The following is a 17,196-nucleotide window of genomic DNA, read 5'->3' on the forward strand; positions in this document are numbered from 1 at the left end:
CCTCATGTCGCCTCAAGTCAGTCTACCTTACCTTTCGGCACGCTGTTCGCCGGTCCAAAGTCACACAGTCGCACTGGCAGTCAGGTAGTCAGTCTGTCGTAGGTGCTCTTTGCTAGCTGGTTAAGTTTGCTTTGCGAATGACATTTCGACCGGTTTATTTGAATGTTTTTTTTTTCGGTTTTTTTATTCAGCAAGTTGACTAAACTTTTCGGCACCGGTGGTAGCATGCGCAGTAACAAAAAAAGCTTGTGCGCATGCGTGAATGCAAAAATTAAATGCAACCAAAAACACAACTCTGCTGGTTTTCACTAAAATTGCATTTTGCAATCATTTCCTTCGATGGCTTGTTATTTGTATTACTTCATTGGTGTCACTATTAAGTCATTTTGAATTGAGTCTTAATTGCATACATAACTATTTATGTATATGATTTTATACATATCTACATTTTATGTGCATATGTATAGATATAGATACATGTTGTACTTGCATATATTTTGACGGACTTTGGTACTCAAGAATATTTATAGCTCTGAAATTATTCGAACAAAAACTCTTTCCTTTCAAAGGCGACTACTGATGAGAAATACGTAGTTCAGTCGAAATACTTACCGGAGTCCACATTGAACTCAGCCCGAATTCAGCATATCGTTCTTATTATTTACATGTAAGACGAAAAAAACTTAATAGACCTATCTTCACTAGTCCACATTTGATAGATAAAACGAAACACCATTAATGCTACCAAACGGTGAAGATATCGGCAATCGCAAACACTCTCTTGAGTCCTTCGTTATACCACTACGAAGAGTGAAGAGAGAAGTGGAAAATGTTGTGTGTTCGGAAAGAAGTTTCGCTGCCAGCAGATGTCAGTGCCGGAGACCTCCACTTAAAATTTCTGAATGTTTGAGATGTTTCCACCTCATCGTCCTCTAAGCAGCTGCGACAGTGTAGATCCGGTGTGATATTTAGGCCCACCGCATTATTTACAATCTCACTGTCCATTCACCCAATAAAATGGAGAGTTGCGGCTTTGTGATCATAACGAGATCTGTTGACCGGTCTACCCTTGGCCTGAGAGACCTTGCAGTAACGTATTGCCTAGTTTTAGCCCAACCTTCGCTACGCTGACGCAAAGCCTCTCTGTTCAAGGGCATAAAGCTCTTTCAGACTTGCCAGAGTGTATGAACCCAAGTGCCTACGCCGCAATATAGTAAAAGCCGTGCAGTCCAGGAGGAAATGTTGAGATGACTCCACCTCGTCATCCTTCATGCAGCTGCGACAAACGGGGTCCGATAAGATATTTCATCTCACTGCATGAATCCCGAAAGGAAAATTTCCAGTCACTAGACTCTTTAGAATCGAGAGATCCGGCTTAGCGAGCCTACGCCCCCTTTTCACCTTCGGACAGAAATACCTCGGCTGGTGCACCGAGTAGTATTCAAACGCTATCTCAAGCGAATTAAGTCGTTCCCCAACAAGCTTCGAGCGTACGGTAAGTGAGCCCAGGGCTCTGATTGCCGCTTGGCTGTCTGTGTAGATATTAATCTCCCTTACCGCCATAGCGTCTAATAGCAGGCAAACGACTGCTTCCTTAATAGAAGCAAACTCCGCCTGAAATACACTACAATGATCTGGAAGCCTAAACTTAAGTTTGATGCAGAGCTTCCTGGAAGTAACCCCTCCACCGACCCATCCGTCGAGCTTCGACCCATCCATGAAACTTATTCGCAGCGCATATAGTCAAGTGAATTAATCGGACGCGACAGATATAAAGGTAAGGCATTTCCCGACTGCCTTAAGGCGCACCCTGAGCGCTCCCAATGCCCTGATTTCCGCTAAGCTATCACAGTAGATGCTCACCTTCCAGCGTCGTGCAATGCAATCTCTTTAACAATTATTTTTTGACTTTTATCTAATTACTCCTTAAATAACACTTTTTTCCTGACTTTTATTTTATAAATCCAAATTAACAATTATTTTTGATGTTTATCTAAATAATCTGTAAATAACACTTATTTTAGATTTTAATATATGTCTTAGATAACAGTTATTGAAAACTTTTATTTATAAAAGTCGTCAATTTAAATCATTCACTGACTTTTATTTTTAAAATCATACCTATAAAAGTCATTTTAGTATAAGTCGTAGTAAACTTTTGCTCTCCAACACCTTCTTAACTGCGAAAAATTATAATAACTTTTATAGGTATGACTTAAAAAATAAAAGTCGGCGACTGATTATAAATATTTTATTTTATAAATAAAAGTCTTCAATAACTGTTATCTAAGACATATAATATAAAAATCAAAATTAACTGTTATTTATAGATTATTTAGATAAAAATCAAAAATAATTGTTATGTTGAATTTATAAAATAAAAATTAGAAGTAATTGTTATTGTCTTTTTTTTTGCATAAAAATTACAAATAAAAATTTATTTTCAAATTTGATTCTCCGAGAAAAAATAAATCAATTAGTATGTATCACTTAGTTGTAGAACATTTCCTTCATAGTGAATTTTTCAAGAACAGTTTTCATCAATAACTATTATGTTCGGTCCCTGGCTAAAACACTTGAAAAATGCCGAAGTGGATTTTAACTTTAGGGCGGAGTTACTGGTAACTTCGGTTTCTGACAGCCTTAATTTCGGGATCTGCAGAAAAATTTTATATTTTCGCGAATATGTTACTAAGAGGGCAGTTAGTCAAACCCCACATATATGACTCGCTAATTTGATTTTCTGTCTTCAAGAAATACAATTTTCACGACTGGAAAGTTACTCAAAATCACTGCAACAAATAATCATTTTTGAAAAGCTGAATTTCGAAAGAAAGAGTTAGGGCCTTCTTATATTAAGGTAACATACAGATTGATAGATAGTAGTTGGTTTCATTCTCCAAACTGCATAAAAGCTCAAAAGCTAATAAACTCAAAAATATCAAACAGACAATGTAGCCTATTTGGATGTAAGTTTAAGTACATACATTACAAACATAATATTATATACATACATACATATATTTAGTATAGGTATATATATATGTACATGTTAATTACATTTGTGCTCCAGCTGTTGGTATGCACAAAAGCTCCGCCAAGTCTGTGGTGGTAATAAAAATGCATTAATGCAAATTTATGTTTGTTTGTTTATTTAGCTCTTCACGTTATCCCTTATTGCTTTTATAATCATTTTGTATTGTACGTTTTGTACAATGTACTTAATTTTTTATTGACTTTTTTTCCTCTTCTTATCTGTTTATTTGCAGAGGGTCGCGTGGAGGTCTCACGCGAAGGCAAATACCTGTCGACACTATCCGGCGCAAAGGTTTTGGGTGAATTGGCCATATTATATAACTGCCAGCGTACAGCGACCATTACTGCTATAACGGAATGCAAATTATGGGCCATAGAACGACAATGCTTCCAAACGATAATGATGCGTACTGGCCTCATACGGCAAGCGCAGTATACAGATTTTCTCAAGAGGTGAGTGAGACAAATTACGATTTTCGTTTTTGTACATTCTTTAAGATTTTTTTCTTTGTTTTTTTTTTATCAAAAAGGATATTTGTTAATATGTTTGTTTGTGAATGAAGTACCTGCTATGTACACTTTCGTATTGCCCTCCAATGCGGAAAAATAATGGCAAATTAAATAATTGTTTATTTAGTTTTTTTTTTTTTTTTAGTTTTTCAACGTTAAAGTTAAATAATGAAGGTACTTCATTAAAATGTAACGGCATCGAAATTCCCGAACTGTTTACTGAACTATCAAAATTTGTATTAATTCATTTTTTGAGTTTAAGTTCTCCAAATTTTTCAAAAGTTGTTCAGCACTTTCCATTACAACGTTCGAATAGTAAAAAAAAAGTTGGTTTTCTTTTCATAATTCAATTTTCTGTTATTTATTACTTTTTATTAGATCCTTTTTATTGTTTTCAAAAGAAAAATATACAAACATTTGTGTTTTTTTAATTTGATTAAATTTTAAAAAAACTATTGCTAAAAGGCGAAAAGCATTACGCTAATACCTCCTTGTTAGAAGATCTTTCAATTAGCCTTTCGAAAGACAGTAAAGAGCTTTGAGATAGTTGCCAGAACTGACAATTGCCTTACGAAACACTTTTGTCTTTCGAGAGACTATGGTGAATTGAAAGACGATGGCCAGTATTGCGCTGTAAAAGCTCACTCTGGTCGTCACTAATGTAAGCAGCAACGCTGTGCTTTAAAAGCTTTAAAACGCTACACCCACGAGAAATTTTTTGTGTCGTTTCTGATTATATAACAATGATGATTACAGGGAGCTTTTACTATTTTAAGTTTAAAGCAGCGCTTCTTCGAACGTACCTTAAATTTCTTGAGGACCACTTTTTCGAACACATTGACGATCTTGTTACTTTCCAAGTGGAAGCACTGACTTCCCTCGGAGCTTTATACCATTAATTTCGATTATTTTAGAACTCACATATATTTGAGTTTTTTTACGTCTCAATCAATGATAAATTGATTTCTGTAAAGGAATTCCGTCTGAACAGAAGTTGAAATGTATCAATCCTAGCCAAATACTCCCGCATATATCTCGTTTTCCCAAAGAATAATCCCACATTCCGACTTAGTAAGTGGACCAATGAGTAACCAGATGTTAATTATGGCTAATACGTAGTTGGTAGTAAGTTTAATACTTAATACCTAGTAGCTTGTCGGCAACTCCTCTCCAACTTAGATCGACGGAGGATTCGAACCCATTTTAGGGGTTCGTTTAGAATTTGCACTACTTAATTATATGTGTTTGAAAAGATAGCCAGGCGGTTCCGCGAATCCTTGTAAGCTAACTGGCATTTTCATAGACCCTCTTTAAGGCCGCGATTACTTCATACATACATTTGTATGTAAGTGCCTACATAAATTATTCTCATGCGCTTCGTTGGCGACCTCATTGGCAACCATTCTTACATTCTGTAGCGCACAACAGCACTGCACATTGTTTTTGTCTTTGTATATGTAGTCGCCATGTTGGGCAATGGCCCCAGCGATCACTTTCAGTTTTTACCATCGACAAGAGTTACACAACATAACCGCAATAACTTACTTAATCGTATCTCAGTATGTATGTACCTAAGTAAGCACAAGTACATATGTACATGTAAACGCACAATTCCTTCCTTCCACTAGACTTACCTTGAGCACTCAGTTGGAACGTCTTTTGCTGGGCAATCTTTCGCAGAATGCATGTGAATGGTCCAAGTGACTGACCCTCCCTACACGTACGAATAGGTACAATGAATATGCAATCCAACATCATATATATATATGATATAATTTACAACTTTACAATTACTTATGCATGTACAATGAAACATGAGAATATCACATTACAGGTGGAGGTGATATTTGAGCTTTGAGTGCAGCACCGCTGGTCATTGGCCAAAAAGGAAAGGGTTTTTATTTTTTTTAGTGTAAGCGCCTAAGACTATTTATGATTAAGCGGTTGAGCTGTACGTAATTGATACCTTAAGTATGTATTTGCGACAAAAATAAAATGTGGAAGCATTTATGTAAAATACTACAGTCACTCACTTAACTGATCATATTTTGAGTTGAGCAGTTGACATGGCCCATATCGTCAGGGGTACATACGTCTCAAACTCTGACAGGGTTAAGACGTTCGGCGTGATCCTGGAAAGAAAGGAAATTGTCTACATACACTGGTGCCTTTCTACTGCTCCATAACCTAACATTTTGCTTAGCGTCGTACGGGTTCTCCTTCATCACAATGATCTTTAGTGACTTCGAATTCATCGGAATGGATCCTTCTCTACCTACATGCCTCTCACAGGAGTAAGGGGAATTTAGGAAGCCTCTGAAAATGAATTCCAGTAAATATATTCACGGCTTGGTGGGAGTTCAGCGGAAGCATTGAAGCCAATGTTCGGTCAGGAACTCTCCATAAACTTCAAGTTTCAAACAGCGGTATCCGCCATAAAGAAGGCAGTCGGTTAGCCACATATGTACGTACGCAGTAACGATTTCAACGGTAAATACTATTTATACTTATGGTGCGATCAATAGTATACAGGGAAAGCACTGTCTCAGGTCACAGCGGCATTTCAGGTCGAGGTCGCTTCCACTGAGGTACTTTTGCGAGCTCCTCTCATTACCAGCGGCCTATCCTTTATGGTTTGAGCTTACTCAGTGACCGCTGACCGAAACCTCTGACATGAAAACAGACAAAGTGCTTCTGGCTGGTGATGGACCATACACTGAGGGAAAAAAATATTAAAATCAAATAGAAACGTAATTGATCTTACTATAAACGTCAACGAAAGTACTGTATATCGGTAAATATTCAATTCAATTACGCGCATATTAAAATGACCGCGTTCGTACTGAAAAAGCATCCGAGAAGTGAATAATCAAGAAAAAACTAAAAAAAAAATTTATTTGCATGTTGCCTGCAGCGGAATTCGAACCCGACCATCTCCGGATACCAACAACTTGTGGCAAGCATCTTTGCGCACTCAGCTACACCCAGTCATATAAATTTGCTTTCAAATGTTGAATATCCATCAACACCAAAGAACGCGATTTGTCCGGATAAATATGTATGTACTATGTATGCACGATTGACAGAAATTCTTGAGAATTCTACTCTCATTCTACCATTCTTGCTATGTGTGTATGTGTGTTTCGTCACCGCTCTCAGTGCGGCGCTCTGCATGCTTGGGGTGCGTATGTACACTTACATATACATACTCAGATGTGAACAGTCAAATACGTGCGTAATAAATTTTGTATGAAAATATTATTTTTAAATACGAACATTTTTAAACGACAATCAAATATAAAGTATTCATTTTTACTATGCATTATTTCCCTCAGTGTAGGTAGTCAAAAGAAATTCTTAAGCTGACCCAGCACCAACTCGCCCTACTGGTAGATGTCCAGAAAGAACACAACCCAATAGGAGATTAACTTTATCGTCTCCAACGCCCATCGCCGAAACTATTTGAAGGATTTCGCAAAACTAAGGTTTAAGCGCCGGGGATTGTATTTTGTTATAACTACCAAAAGAACTCCCTGGGGTGGACGTTCTGTTCAGTGTTGATATAATGCTCAATACTTGCCACTCAGCCGCCTCCATAATGATCACCTTTTTGAGGCACACTGTATGGAAGCACCAATATTTATTGGTGCTTGTACTTGGACAATGTATGTATAATGTGTATATATGGTATTTTCATATGCATATATGTATATAAATATGTAACTATTTGCACATTTGATCACCAAAAAGTGAAAATGCCTGCGGCAACATGAACACCACCAACCAAATAAACTGCCTGCCAGTCCACAGGTCCATCATTGCGCCACGCCATGCGGCAGTGCGTGTGGTTAGAGTGCCATTAACGCTAACAATTTTTCACTAATATGTTGTTTTTATGATAGCTGTTAATAAATGTTAATGTTTCTCTAATGCTGTCCATCAAAGGCAAGCCAGAAGTTGCATGGCAAGGCGTTGGACAGCCAGCCAGCTACCCGCTAGCGTTGTGCATTTATGGTTGCAACACGCATTGTTGACAAAGCATAGCTACATACATACATATGTATGTTCCTATATAGGAGTGCCGATGGAGGCATTATGTGCAGTCGCAGTTTGCTCGCAGCTCGCTTTTTTTGGTCGCTTATGCGACATTGACGTGAGTGTTGGCTGTCTAAGCTGAAAGGATTGTGTCAGCATTGGATGAGCTGCAGGCGGTTTAACGACAATTCGGCCAACGATCAAACAAGTCGTCGTCAAATACTAGCTAGCTTCTTATTATTCGTTTATTTACTTATTTTAATGTTTTTTTTTTTTAATTTTTTTGATTTTGCAAAGACTTTCTCCTCTGCGAGTTAGTGATGCGCGGAATAACACTGAAATGCTAAGCAGCTAACCATGCGGCAAACTGTTAGCCAGCAGCCAGTGGACTAAGTAGAAAATATATATGTACATATGTATGTAGGTACTCATATGATGTACGGTGACGAAAATATAAATAGGCACGCAACATTTTAAGACCGAATTTAAAACTTTGTACAAAAATTGGGAAAATTAAAAAAATTAAAAAAATATCATCAAATTTTCGAACTGTTTTAAAAAGATTTTTTTTTTTTAAATTTTGATATGCAGTCTTTATATATAGTGTAAATTTTGAAGTGTGTGTTTTTTGGCAATTTTTATTTTTTTGCCAGTTCGAAAATTTTTTATATGGAGCAAACAAACAAAAAAATTACCAAAAATTACTATACTAAAATTAAATGGGCTACAAAATTGCATACTCCAAATGTTTCTAAGAAATCCAATTAAAAAGCTCGAAATTTTGATTAAAATTTGTCGAATTTTCTTAATTTTTGTACCAGGCTTGAAATTCGGTCTTACATAATTTTTGCTAGACAACCAGTTATACTTATATAAATAAATATTAAATAACTAAAATAATAATAACTAAAACTTGTTAAAATGTCGCGTACCTATTTATATTTGCGCCACTGTATGTATTCATATGTACTTATGCATGCAATGTAGCCCGAAGAAACACGGCAGCGGTCCGGTTAATGACCGTGAAACTATTTTTGATGTTTTCCATATGTTGGCGAAAAATTACAATAGAGAAAAAAAACTATGCAAAATTGAACTGCATTAAGCGTTAAATAGCGCTGCAAATTGGCGCAACATTGCGACGACAAGTTCGACACGTTCGTCAGTGAAGCCACCGCGCGCCACACGCTGTGCACAAGTTCAGCAGGCTCATATCTAGCTTCGAGCCAGTTTTTGGTACTTAAATATGCCTTCATATGGATTTACTTCTCTGGTACCTACCGGTGCAGGAAATTAGGTGCATTAAACTTGTCCAACTCGAGGCGATCAGACCGCAGCAGCAATCAAATGAACCATAACTTATAAAAAAAAAAGTAGTTAAAAAAACCAATTACCTGCAACTAACGAAATTAGTGAAATTAAGTTGTAAAATTAATATCTACGAGTACATACATACATGCATAAATGCAGTTATGGCAATATTACAATTTTTTAGGTTTTAATTACATATTTAATTAAAAAAGTTAATAGATAATGGAAAACACATATATGTATTTTTATAGCATAAACCCAAAAGTGTATGTAAGCTCTTTGTCGCTGACTGTGCGCTTTGATGCAAAAAGTCGTAAAAATATAATTATAAGTTAATTCAAAATAGTTGTACTTTGTCCACATGTAGTTTTTTTAATANCAAAAAGTCGTAAAAATATAATTATAAGTTAATTCAAAATAGTTGTACTTAGTCCACATGTAGTTTTGTTTTAATGTTTTAATACATTTATATAGATTTTATTTCTTTGCACCACCGGAGCTAATATGTATGAAAAGAAGTTTTTTTTTATTAAAAACTGAGTACGTTTAGTCCTTACGCTCGAAAAAAAGTGAAGCGTCCTAGAATAAATTCCACATAGAAAAATTTGCAATGAACGAGTAGTTATTTTCCTACACACATACATAGTATATATTTAGTAGTGTTGGGAAGGATCGAGTACTTTTGAGGAACGAGTTCTTTAGTATCGATACTTTTAATAATCGGGTATTTTTGAGAGTACTGAGTCCTTTTTTTAAATACTTATATGTACACGTGTTGGTAACATTTCAATGCTTAGTGTAGAAATCTCAGCAGTTTATTCAGATTAAAATATTAATCCAAAATTGCGTCAAATGAATGGCTAACTTTACTGGGCACAAATATTGAACTTGAAAGCTACATATATGAACTTCATATTGAGTGCAATCATTTCTGAATACCAGTAAATATAAATAAAACTCAGTACTTTTAAGTATCTATTCGTCACTTAATACTGAGTACTTTGAACCGACCCTGAGTGCATGCATCAAAGTGATGATTGGAATAGAATATTTTCAAGTACCAAGTACTTTCGAGTTCTTTCAAGTTCTGAGTACTTTCGAGCTCTTTTGTGAGTACTGAGTACTTTGGAGTACTCAGTATCGATACTTTTAAAAATCGGGTTCTGTCGATCCTTTTATCAATCGAGTTCTGAGTACTTTTGGTATCGATACTGCCCAACAAGTGTTTTATAAAAACGTTTGCTCCAGTCTTCTTTTCCGCTTTTATGTCACAAAAGGAGCATTGCTTTCTTTTATCCATTTTATTAGGTATTTACCAGAGTACGCAATTTCTTTATCGCGTATGCGTGTTAGTCTTGCGCTCGCCAAGCTCACACTAGGCCCAATCATCCAAGAGTGTACCGCAGGAGGACAGAGGCGTCCCTAGTTGCTCCTTATCTGGGGATAACGTTTTAAGGGTGCCTTTCCTACGCCAGGTCATCAGCCACGCAGTTTACCGCGATATCACTGTGACCCTGAACCTAAACTAGTCGAAGTACCTAAGAAGTACTCTGACGCGATGGATAAAGAAGTCAGATATTCCTTTACCGATTTCTAACGCACCATCACACCCTTTGTCAGTGAGTCTACTGCTTCCTTGGTGGTAGCTATTTCCACCTGAAAGACACTGCAGAAATCCGGAAGCCTTAGTAACCCCGCCGAAGCCAGTCCTCTCTTATGGGAATATATGTAGGTAGAGAAGGAGCTTCTGGGAGGCATTTCGGAGGCGCTTTAATCTATGTGTTCACGGCAAAGTCAAAGCCCAGAACTCCAGAGTTTTACCAACCGATTTCCTATAGCCTAATAGCAGCTCGTGCTGCTACAATTCTGTATTGCAATATCCTCAGGCGCCGTGTTCAACATGACGTTAAGCGCCAGTATAGGTGTGGTTCCTAAGGCTCCACTAATTCCTGTTTTAAAAGTGTAGCGGGTTCCACCAGACAAGGGCTCCGTTAAACAAGATAAGCTTAAATCTGGTTCCATAGAGCTAATGAATTATTTTGGGCGAGGAACCTTACCTTTTACCGTTAGCTCCCCTACAGCAGTACAAGACAACCGGCGCCTTTTTACCCTTTCCTCAATGTTAGGTTTCCACTACAGCTTCCTATCCAGAATCAAGCCTAACTAATTAACCAGAACGGGTATATTGTACTTCGTGGTAGACAAGACCAGTTCCGTTTTGCTGGGATTAAGGTCGAGGCCACCGTTGATCGCCCAACTATTTACCTGCTGCAGATAACCTTGAGGCAGAAAAAGGGGTGTATAGAAATCGTCTCTTGACCAAAAGACCCACATCATCTACATAGGCGATCACCCGACATACTACTTTTTCCAGTTCCTCTAGAACGTCATTTACAACCACAATCCAGAGCAGGGGAGGGAGAACACCACCTTGCGGTGTGCCCCTATTGTATCTGCGCTGAGTGCAGGCGCTCAGTTCTGTTACAAAGTAAGCTGTAGATATGCCTTATTAGGTTGGTTTCAACACCCAGATAATGAATAGACTATTTCCTCTGGAGTGACATTGTTGAAGGCCTCCTCGATATCTAGGAAGGTCCCTACAGCGTGAAGGCTTCCTCTGAACACTTTAGCAATGTGGTGGGTGGTTTCCACCGACCTTGCAATATTATGTACAGGTCTATCTATCTCTCTAGCGGTTTTAGCAAAAACGAAGACAGACTGATAGGCCTAAAATCCCTAGGAGAAACGTGAGAGCCGGTTCTCACGCAGTTCACAGGCATCGTAATATGAAATGCGGCAAATGAAAGCTGACATCACATTCTGATCGGACAATGAATTAGCCATTCCATATATTTTGTATTTCTGATGAAAAATGAAAGAAAATAAAGTTTTAACAGGAGAAAATTTTTAAAAAGAACAGATTGTCAATTTTTTGCACTTTTGTTAAAGCCTGTTCTATTAGAAAAAAATTAAGCTACTAATGAAGAAAATCGATGGATAAATAAGGAGGTAATGGGTGGTCAAATGAAAATGCGCAAGAAATTTTTGTGCGAAAAATAAGCAGGAAAGAATATTACTCGTACACTATGTACACTCTTTCCTGCTCATTTTTCATACAAAAATGTCTTGCGCATTTTTTTCGCCACTAATTCTTTTTTTATTTATCCATCGATTTTGTTCATCAAGGTACTAGATTAAGATAACAAAAATTTACACAGAAACTGTTATTTTTTAAATCTTTCACCAGTTAAAGAATCATTTTTTTTTATTCATTAAAAAATCTGAAATTATTAATTAACATCTCAGAAACAGTCCTACTGGAAAGTGATGTACAGTGACTCAAACAAATGACCACGTGTTGATTTTCTTCAAATATTCGGAATGTCTTTCGAGATAATTTTTTTTTTTTGTTATTTTTATTTATATAAAAATATCGTCTAAGCTTTAACCAATACCGTGTAAATCACAGTTTCAAACTCTATACAAAATTTAGGAAAATTCAACAAAATTCATCAAAATTTCAACAAATTTGTATCAAAATTTCAACTTTTTATTGTGAATTTTTGCAAAATTTTTGCGTATGCAGTTTTATAGCCCATACAATTTTAGTCAAACGGCTAAAAAGTCGCGTTGATTTTGAATTTTTTTAGGCTACTTTTTCAGGTTTTTTTAATAAAATAAGCGTATTTTACAAAAACTTGCGTTGATATTTTGAAATTTTGTTGCTGACGGTCTCCCGCGTTTTATTTCATAAGAAATTCATACTTATATGAAAAAAGTTCAAAAATCCGTCACCAAAAAAGAAATCTCAAAATCAACGCGATGTTTTAGCCGTTTGAAACTTGCACTTCCTTAGACTAAATTTTCATACCCAAAAATTTTCTAGAAACTCAGAATAAAAAGTTGAAATTTTGATGGAAATTTGTTGAATTTACCAAAATTTTGTATAAAGTTTGAAACTATGATTTACACGGTTCTGGTTAAAGCTTAGAAGATATCTTTATATAAAAAAAAAAAAAACAAACAAAAAAATTTTGCGCGAAAAATATTACGAATATTTGAAGAAAATCAACATACGTGATCGTTTGTGTGAGTCACTGTATATGCGGTTTATGTACGATTGTTTAATGTTAGTTCGTACGATGTTCGTGATTAAGTGGAACTTTNTTAGAAGATATCTTTATATAAAAAAAAAAAAAAAACAAACAAAAAAATTTTGCGCGAAAAACATTACGAATATTTGAAGAAAATCAACACGTGGTCATTTGTTTGAGTCACTGTATATGCAGTTTATGTACGATTGTTTAATGTTAGTTCGTACGATGTTCGTAATTAAGTGGAACTTTTTTTTTGTTTTAAGCTGAATGACGGTAAATTTAAAATATCTCGAAAACTTATCCATAGAATAAAAAATTAAGCCGATTTTCAGAATCAGCGGGCAATTCTATACTACATATAGGAATTGGATAGTGACATCCACTGAACATTTTTGCTATAAACCAGTGTTATTATTATTAGTTAACACACTTTCAGCATTTAACTAAAGATTTTCAAGACACAAATTTTTAGTTAGCTGTAAAAGCGGTGTTGTTTTTATTATAAACTAATTTTTATTATTATATCTTCAATAAACTTGCATTTTCACTTTAAATTTCCAGTGTTCCCATCTTCAAGAACCTCCCCGAGGATACGNCAGTGTTATTATTATTAGTTAACACACTTTCAGCATTTAACTAAAGATTTCCAAAACACAAATTTTTAGTTAGCTGTAAAAGCGGTGTTGTTTTTATTATAAACTAATTTTTATTATTATATCTTCAATTAACTTCCATTTTCACTTTAAATTTCCAGCGTTCCCATCTTCAAGAACCTCCCCGAGGATACACTCATCAAAATTTCAGATGTGCTCGAAGAGACCCACTACCAAATGGGTGATTATATTGTGCGTCAAGGCGCACGCGGTGATACCTTCTTTATCATATCGAAGGGACAAGTGCGTGTGACGATCAAACAGCCCGACACGCAAGAGGAGAAATTCATACGTACGCTCATCAAGGGTGATTTCTTCGGTGAGAAGGCGTTGCAGGGGTGAGTGCGAGTACATACGACAGCCAACAAAATTATGGCAAATATTTATGAAAATTGCTGCAATACATAACAACTAATTTCAAAATTATGCGTTTTTTTTTTAATCATTCTCTTTTTCGTTTTTCGCACAGCGATGACTTGCGTACAGCAAATATTATATGTGATTCAGCCGATGGCGTTACTTGCCTGGTGATCGATCGAGAGACGTTCAACCAACTCATTTCGAATTTAGATGAAATTAAGCATCGTTACGATGATGAATGCATAGTAGAGCGTAAAAAGTAAGTCGACGAAAGTGCAACATTGCGCTAATCCGCTGCGCTAATTCATGCAGTGCCGCCAACATGCATTTGCCTCTGATTTATTTTTTTTGCTACTAATTTTGCACTCTTTTTCTCTCACTTACTTGCGTAGAATTAATGAGGAATTCGATAATGTGAAACTGACCGACTTGCGTATCATCGCCACACTTGGTGTTGGTGGTTTCGGTCGTGTCGAACTGGTGCAAATTAACGGTGATAATAGCCGCTCGTTTGCGCTGAAACAAATGAAGAAGTCACAAATTGTCGAGACACGCCAACAGCAGCACATTATGTCCGAAAAGGAAATTATGGGCGAGGCGAATTGTCAATTCGTTGTGAAATTGTTCAAAACATTTAAGGATCGCAAATATTTGTATATGCTGATGGAAAGTTGTCTAGGCGGCGAGTTGTGGACAATATTACGCGATCGTTGTAAATTCGATGATGCCACCACACGCTTCTACACCGCCTGCGTGGTGGAGGCTTTCCAATATCTGCACTCACGCAACATTATCTATCGTGATTTGAAGCCGGAAAATCTGTTGCTCGACGAGAAGGGCTATGTTAAGTTGGTGGATTTTGGTTTTGCTAAGAAATTACAATCGGGCCGCAAGACGTGGACCTTCTGCGGTACGCCAGAGTATGTAGCGCCTGAGGTGATATTGAATCGGGGACATGATATTAGCGCCGACTATTGGTCGCTGGGTGTGCTGATGTTTGAGCTGCTAACGGGTGAGTGGAATTTGGCGTAAATGTATTTTTAATTGATTTTAATATTTGTTTTTTTTTTTTTTTGTTACTTTCTGCAGGCACGCCACCATTCACCGGTTCGGATCCAATGCGTACGTACAACATTATCTTGAAGGGTATTGATGCCATCGAATTTCCGCGCGATATTACACGCAACGCCAGCAACCTAATTAAGAAACTGTGCCGCGATAATCCAGCTGAGCGTTTGGGCTATCAGCGTGGTGGCATCAGTGAAATACAGAAGCATCGGTAAGTGGTGATGTTGGCTGCAAATTTTTTTGATATTTTCTTTTTTTTTTATTATTGCTGATTCCATGAACGTATTGGGTCGTTAGCTGAGCGGGTTTGAGTGAGCAGGTGAAGAGACGTGTACGTCGGGGTCGCGTTTCGATAAATATGGGTTCAGACGCCTGCATTAACCAGACGTTAATTAGGTCAGCTGTTAATATAATAATAATATAATAGATTGGCGCTTACACATAGGTTAGTGTTTGGCCGAGCTTCTCATTCGACTTGTGGCGTGCGCCTTGATGTAGTCACACAAAGCGGAGGGACCTACAGTTTTACGCCGACCTGATTTCATGGCAGAAATTCACTCGGAGGTTTGCCATTGCCTGCCGAGTGATGACCGCTGTTAAGAAAATCCCTTTTTTCTATATTTTTTGCGATGTTGCTTTGACCAGGGCTTGAACCCAGGTGCTGATGAATGAAAGCGCGCGCTGCTTACCACTACACCACAGCGGCCGACCAAGCTGGTCAGCTGTTATGCGCTCCAATAACGTCTTTCGCGTCTCCGAAGGTGGTGTAGAACTCTCTGTGAATATCGTTTACGGCTTATCCACATTTCGTCACGTTTAATAGTTAAGTCGCTTCAACCCTCCAGTTTGTTTGGACTAACTGACAAATCTGCTAACGAGAAAGCCTTCAAAATGAATAAGTTTTTTTTTTTTATTTAAGTAAATAAAAAATGTATATATTTTTCTTTTTAAATCAATACAAACTAACAATCTAAAATTTATTTAATTAAAAAATAAAAGAAATTGAATTTAAAAATTCAATGAAATTAAAAAAATATATATTCAACAATTTTATTGCTGAAATTAATTATTATAAAGGCCATAAATAACAAAAAAAAAACAAATAATTAAAAAAGTATTTTTTTTTAATATCTAACATTCAAAAATTAAAAGAGAAGTACATTTAAAAAAATCTTTATAAAAAGGGAAAAACCAAATATGTTCATAAAAATGCAACTAGATTTAAAAAAAAATATTTTTCTTCTTAAAATAATAACATCTTAAATAAAAAAAAAATACAAAAAAGAAATAATTAAATAAATTTCTAGAAATTAAATTAAACTAAATTAAATTAATTTTTCTTTTTTCTTTTTAAAATAATAAAATCTGATAAATGAAAGAAAATTACATTAAAAAAATAAATGAATTAAAAAAACTCCCTATGCCTAAAAATTTTGTTTGAATTAAAAAAATATGAATTTTTCTTCTTTAAACAATAAAATCTAAAACCTAATGAAAAATTAAATATAAAACAGAAAACTACAAAAACGAAAAAAATCAAGTGTTTCTAAAAATTAAATGAACTTAAAAAATATTTTTCTTTTTAAAACAAAAAATTTTAAAATTATAAGTAAGTTATATTAAAAAAGCATAAATAAATACATTTAAAAAAAGTTTATTTAAAAAGGAAAACAAAAATATGTTCATAAAAATTTAACTAGATTTAAAATATATATTTTTCTTTTTAAAACAATAGAATGTAAAATTAAAAAAAAAAATAAAATTTAATAAAAATTACAAAAAAAGAAAAGTTAAATAAGTTTCTAAAAATTAAATGAACTTAAAAAATAATTTTTCTTTTTAAAACAATAAAATCTGAATATTTTGAAAAAATATCGCATTTAAAAAAAATAAATAAAATAAAAAAATAAAAAAATTCCGCTGCCTAAAAGTTTAATTGAATTAAGAAATATATATTTTTCTTTTTCAAACAATCAAATCTAAATTTTGAAAGAAAATCGAATGTAAACAAAGAAAACTGCAAAAACGAAAAAAATCAAATGTTTCTAAAAATTAAATGACTAAGAAATATTTTTCTTTTAAAACAATAAAATCTGAAAATTAGAAATAAATTACATTAAAAAAGG

General features: G+C 35.3%; 1 protein-coding gene across 1 annotated transcript; it reads left to right on the forward strand.

Moving 5' to 3' along the window:
* Positions 1-3,158: 3,158 nt before the first annotated feature.
* for (cGMP-dependent protein kinase for) lies at positions 3,159-15,362 on the forward strand (the record flags this gene model as incomplete). The annotated part of the gene is made up of 5 exons (XM_017633600.1): positions 3,159-3,489; positions 13,744-13,980; positions 14,112-14,261; positions 14,395-15,014; positions 15,092-15,362. Coding segments are annotated over 5 exons (1,532 nt in total), but the record flags the coding sequence as incomplete, so codon positions are not given.
* Between the last annotated feature and the right edge of the window lie 1,834 nt (positions 15,363-17,196).

This window comes from Rhagoletis zephyria, unplaced genomic scaffold, assembly GCF_001687245.7.
Source record: "Rhagoletis zephyria isolate East Lansing unplaced genomic scaffold, Rhagoletis_zephyria_1.1 Rzeph_scaffold_11952, whole genome shotgun sequence".
NCBI lineage: Eukaryota > Metazoa > Arthropoda > Insecta > Diptera > Tephritidae > Rhagoletis > Rhagoletis zephyria.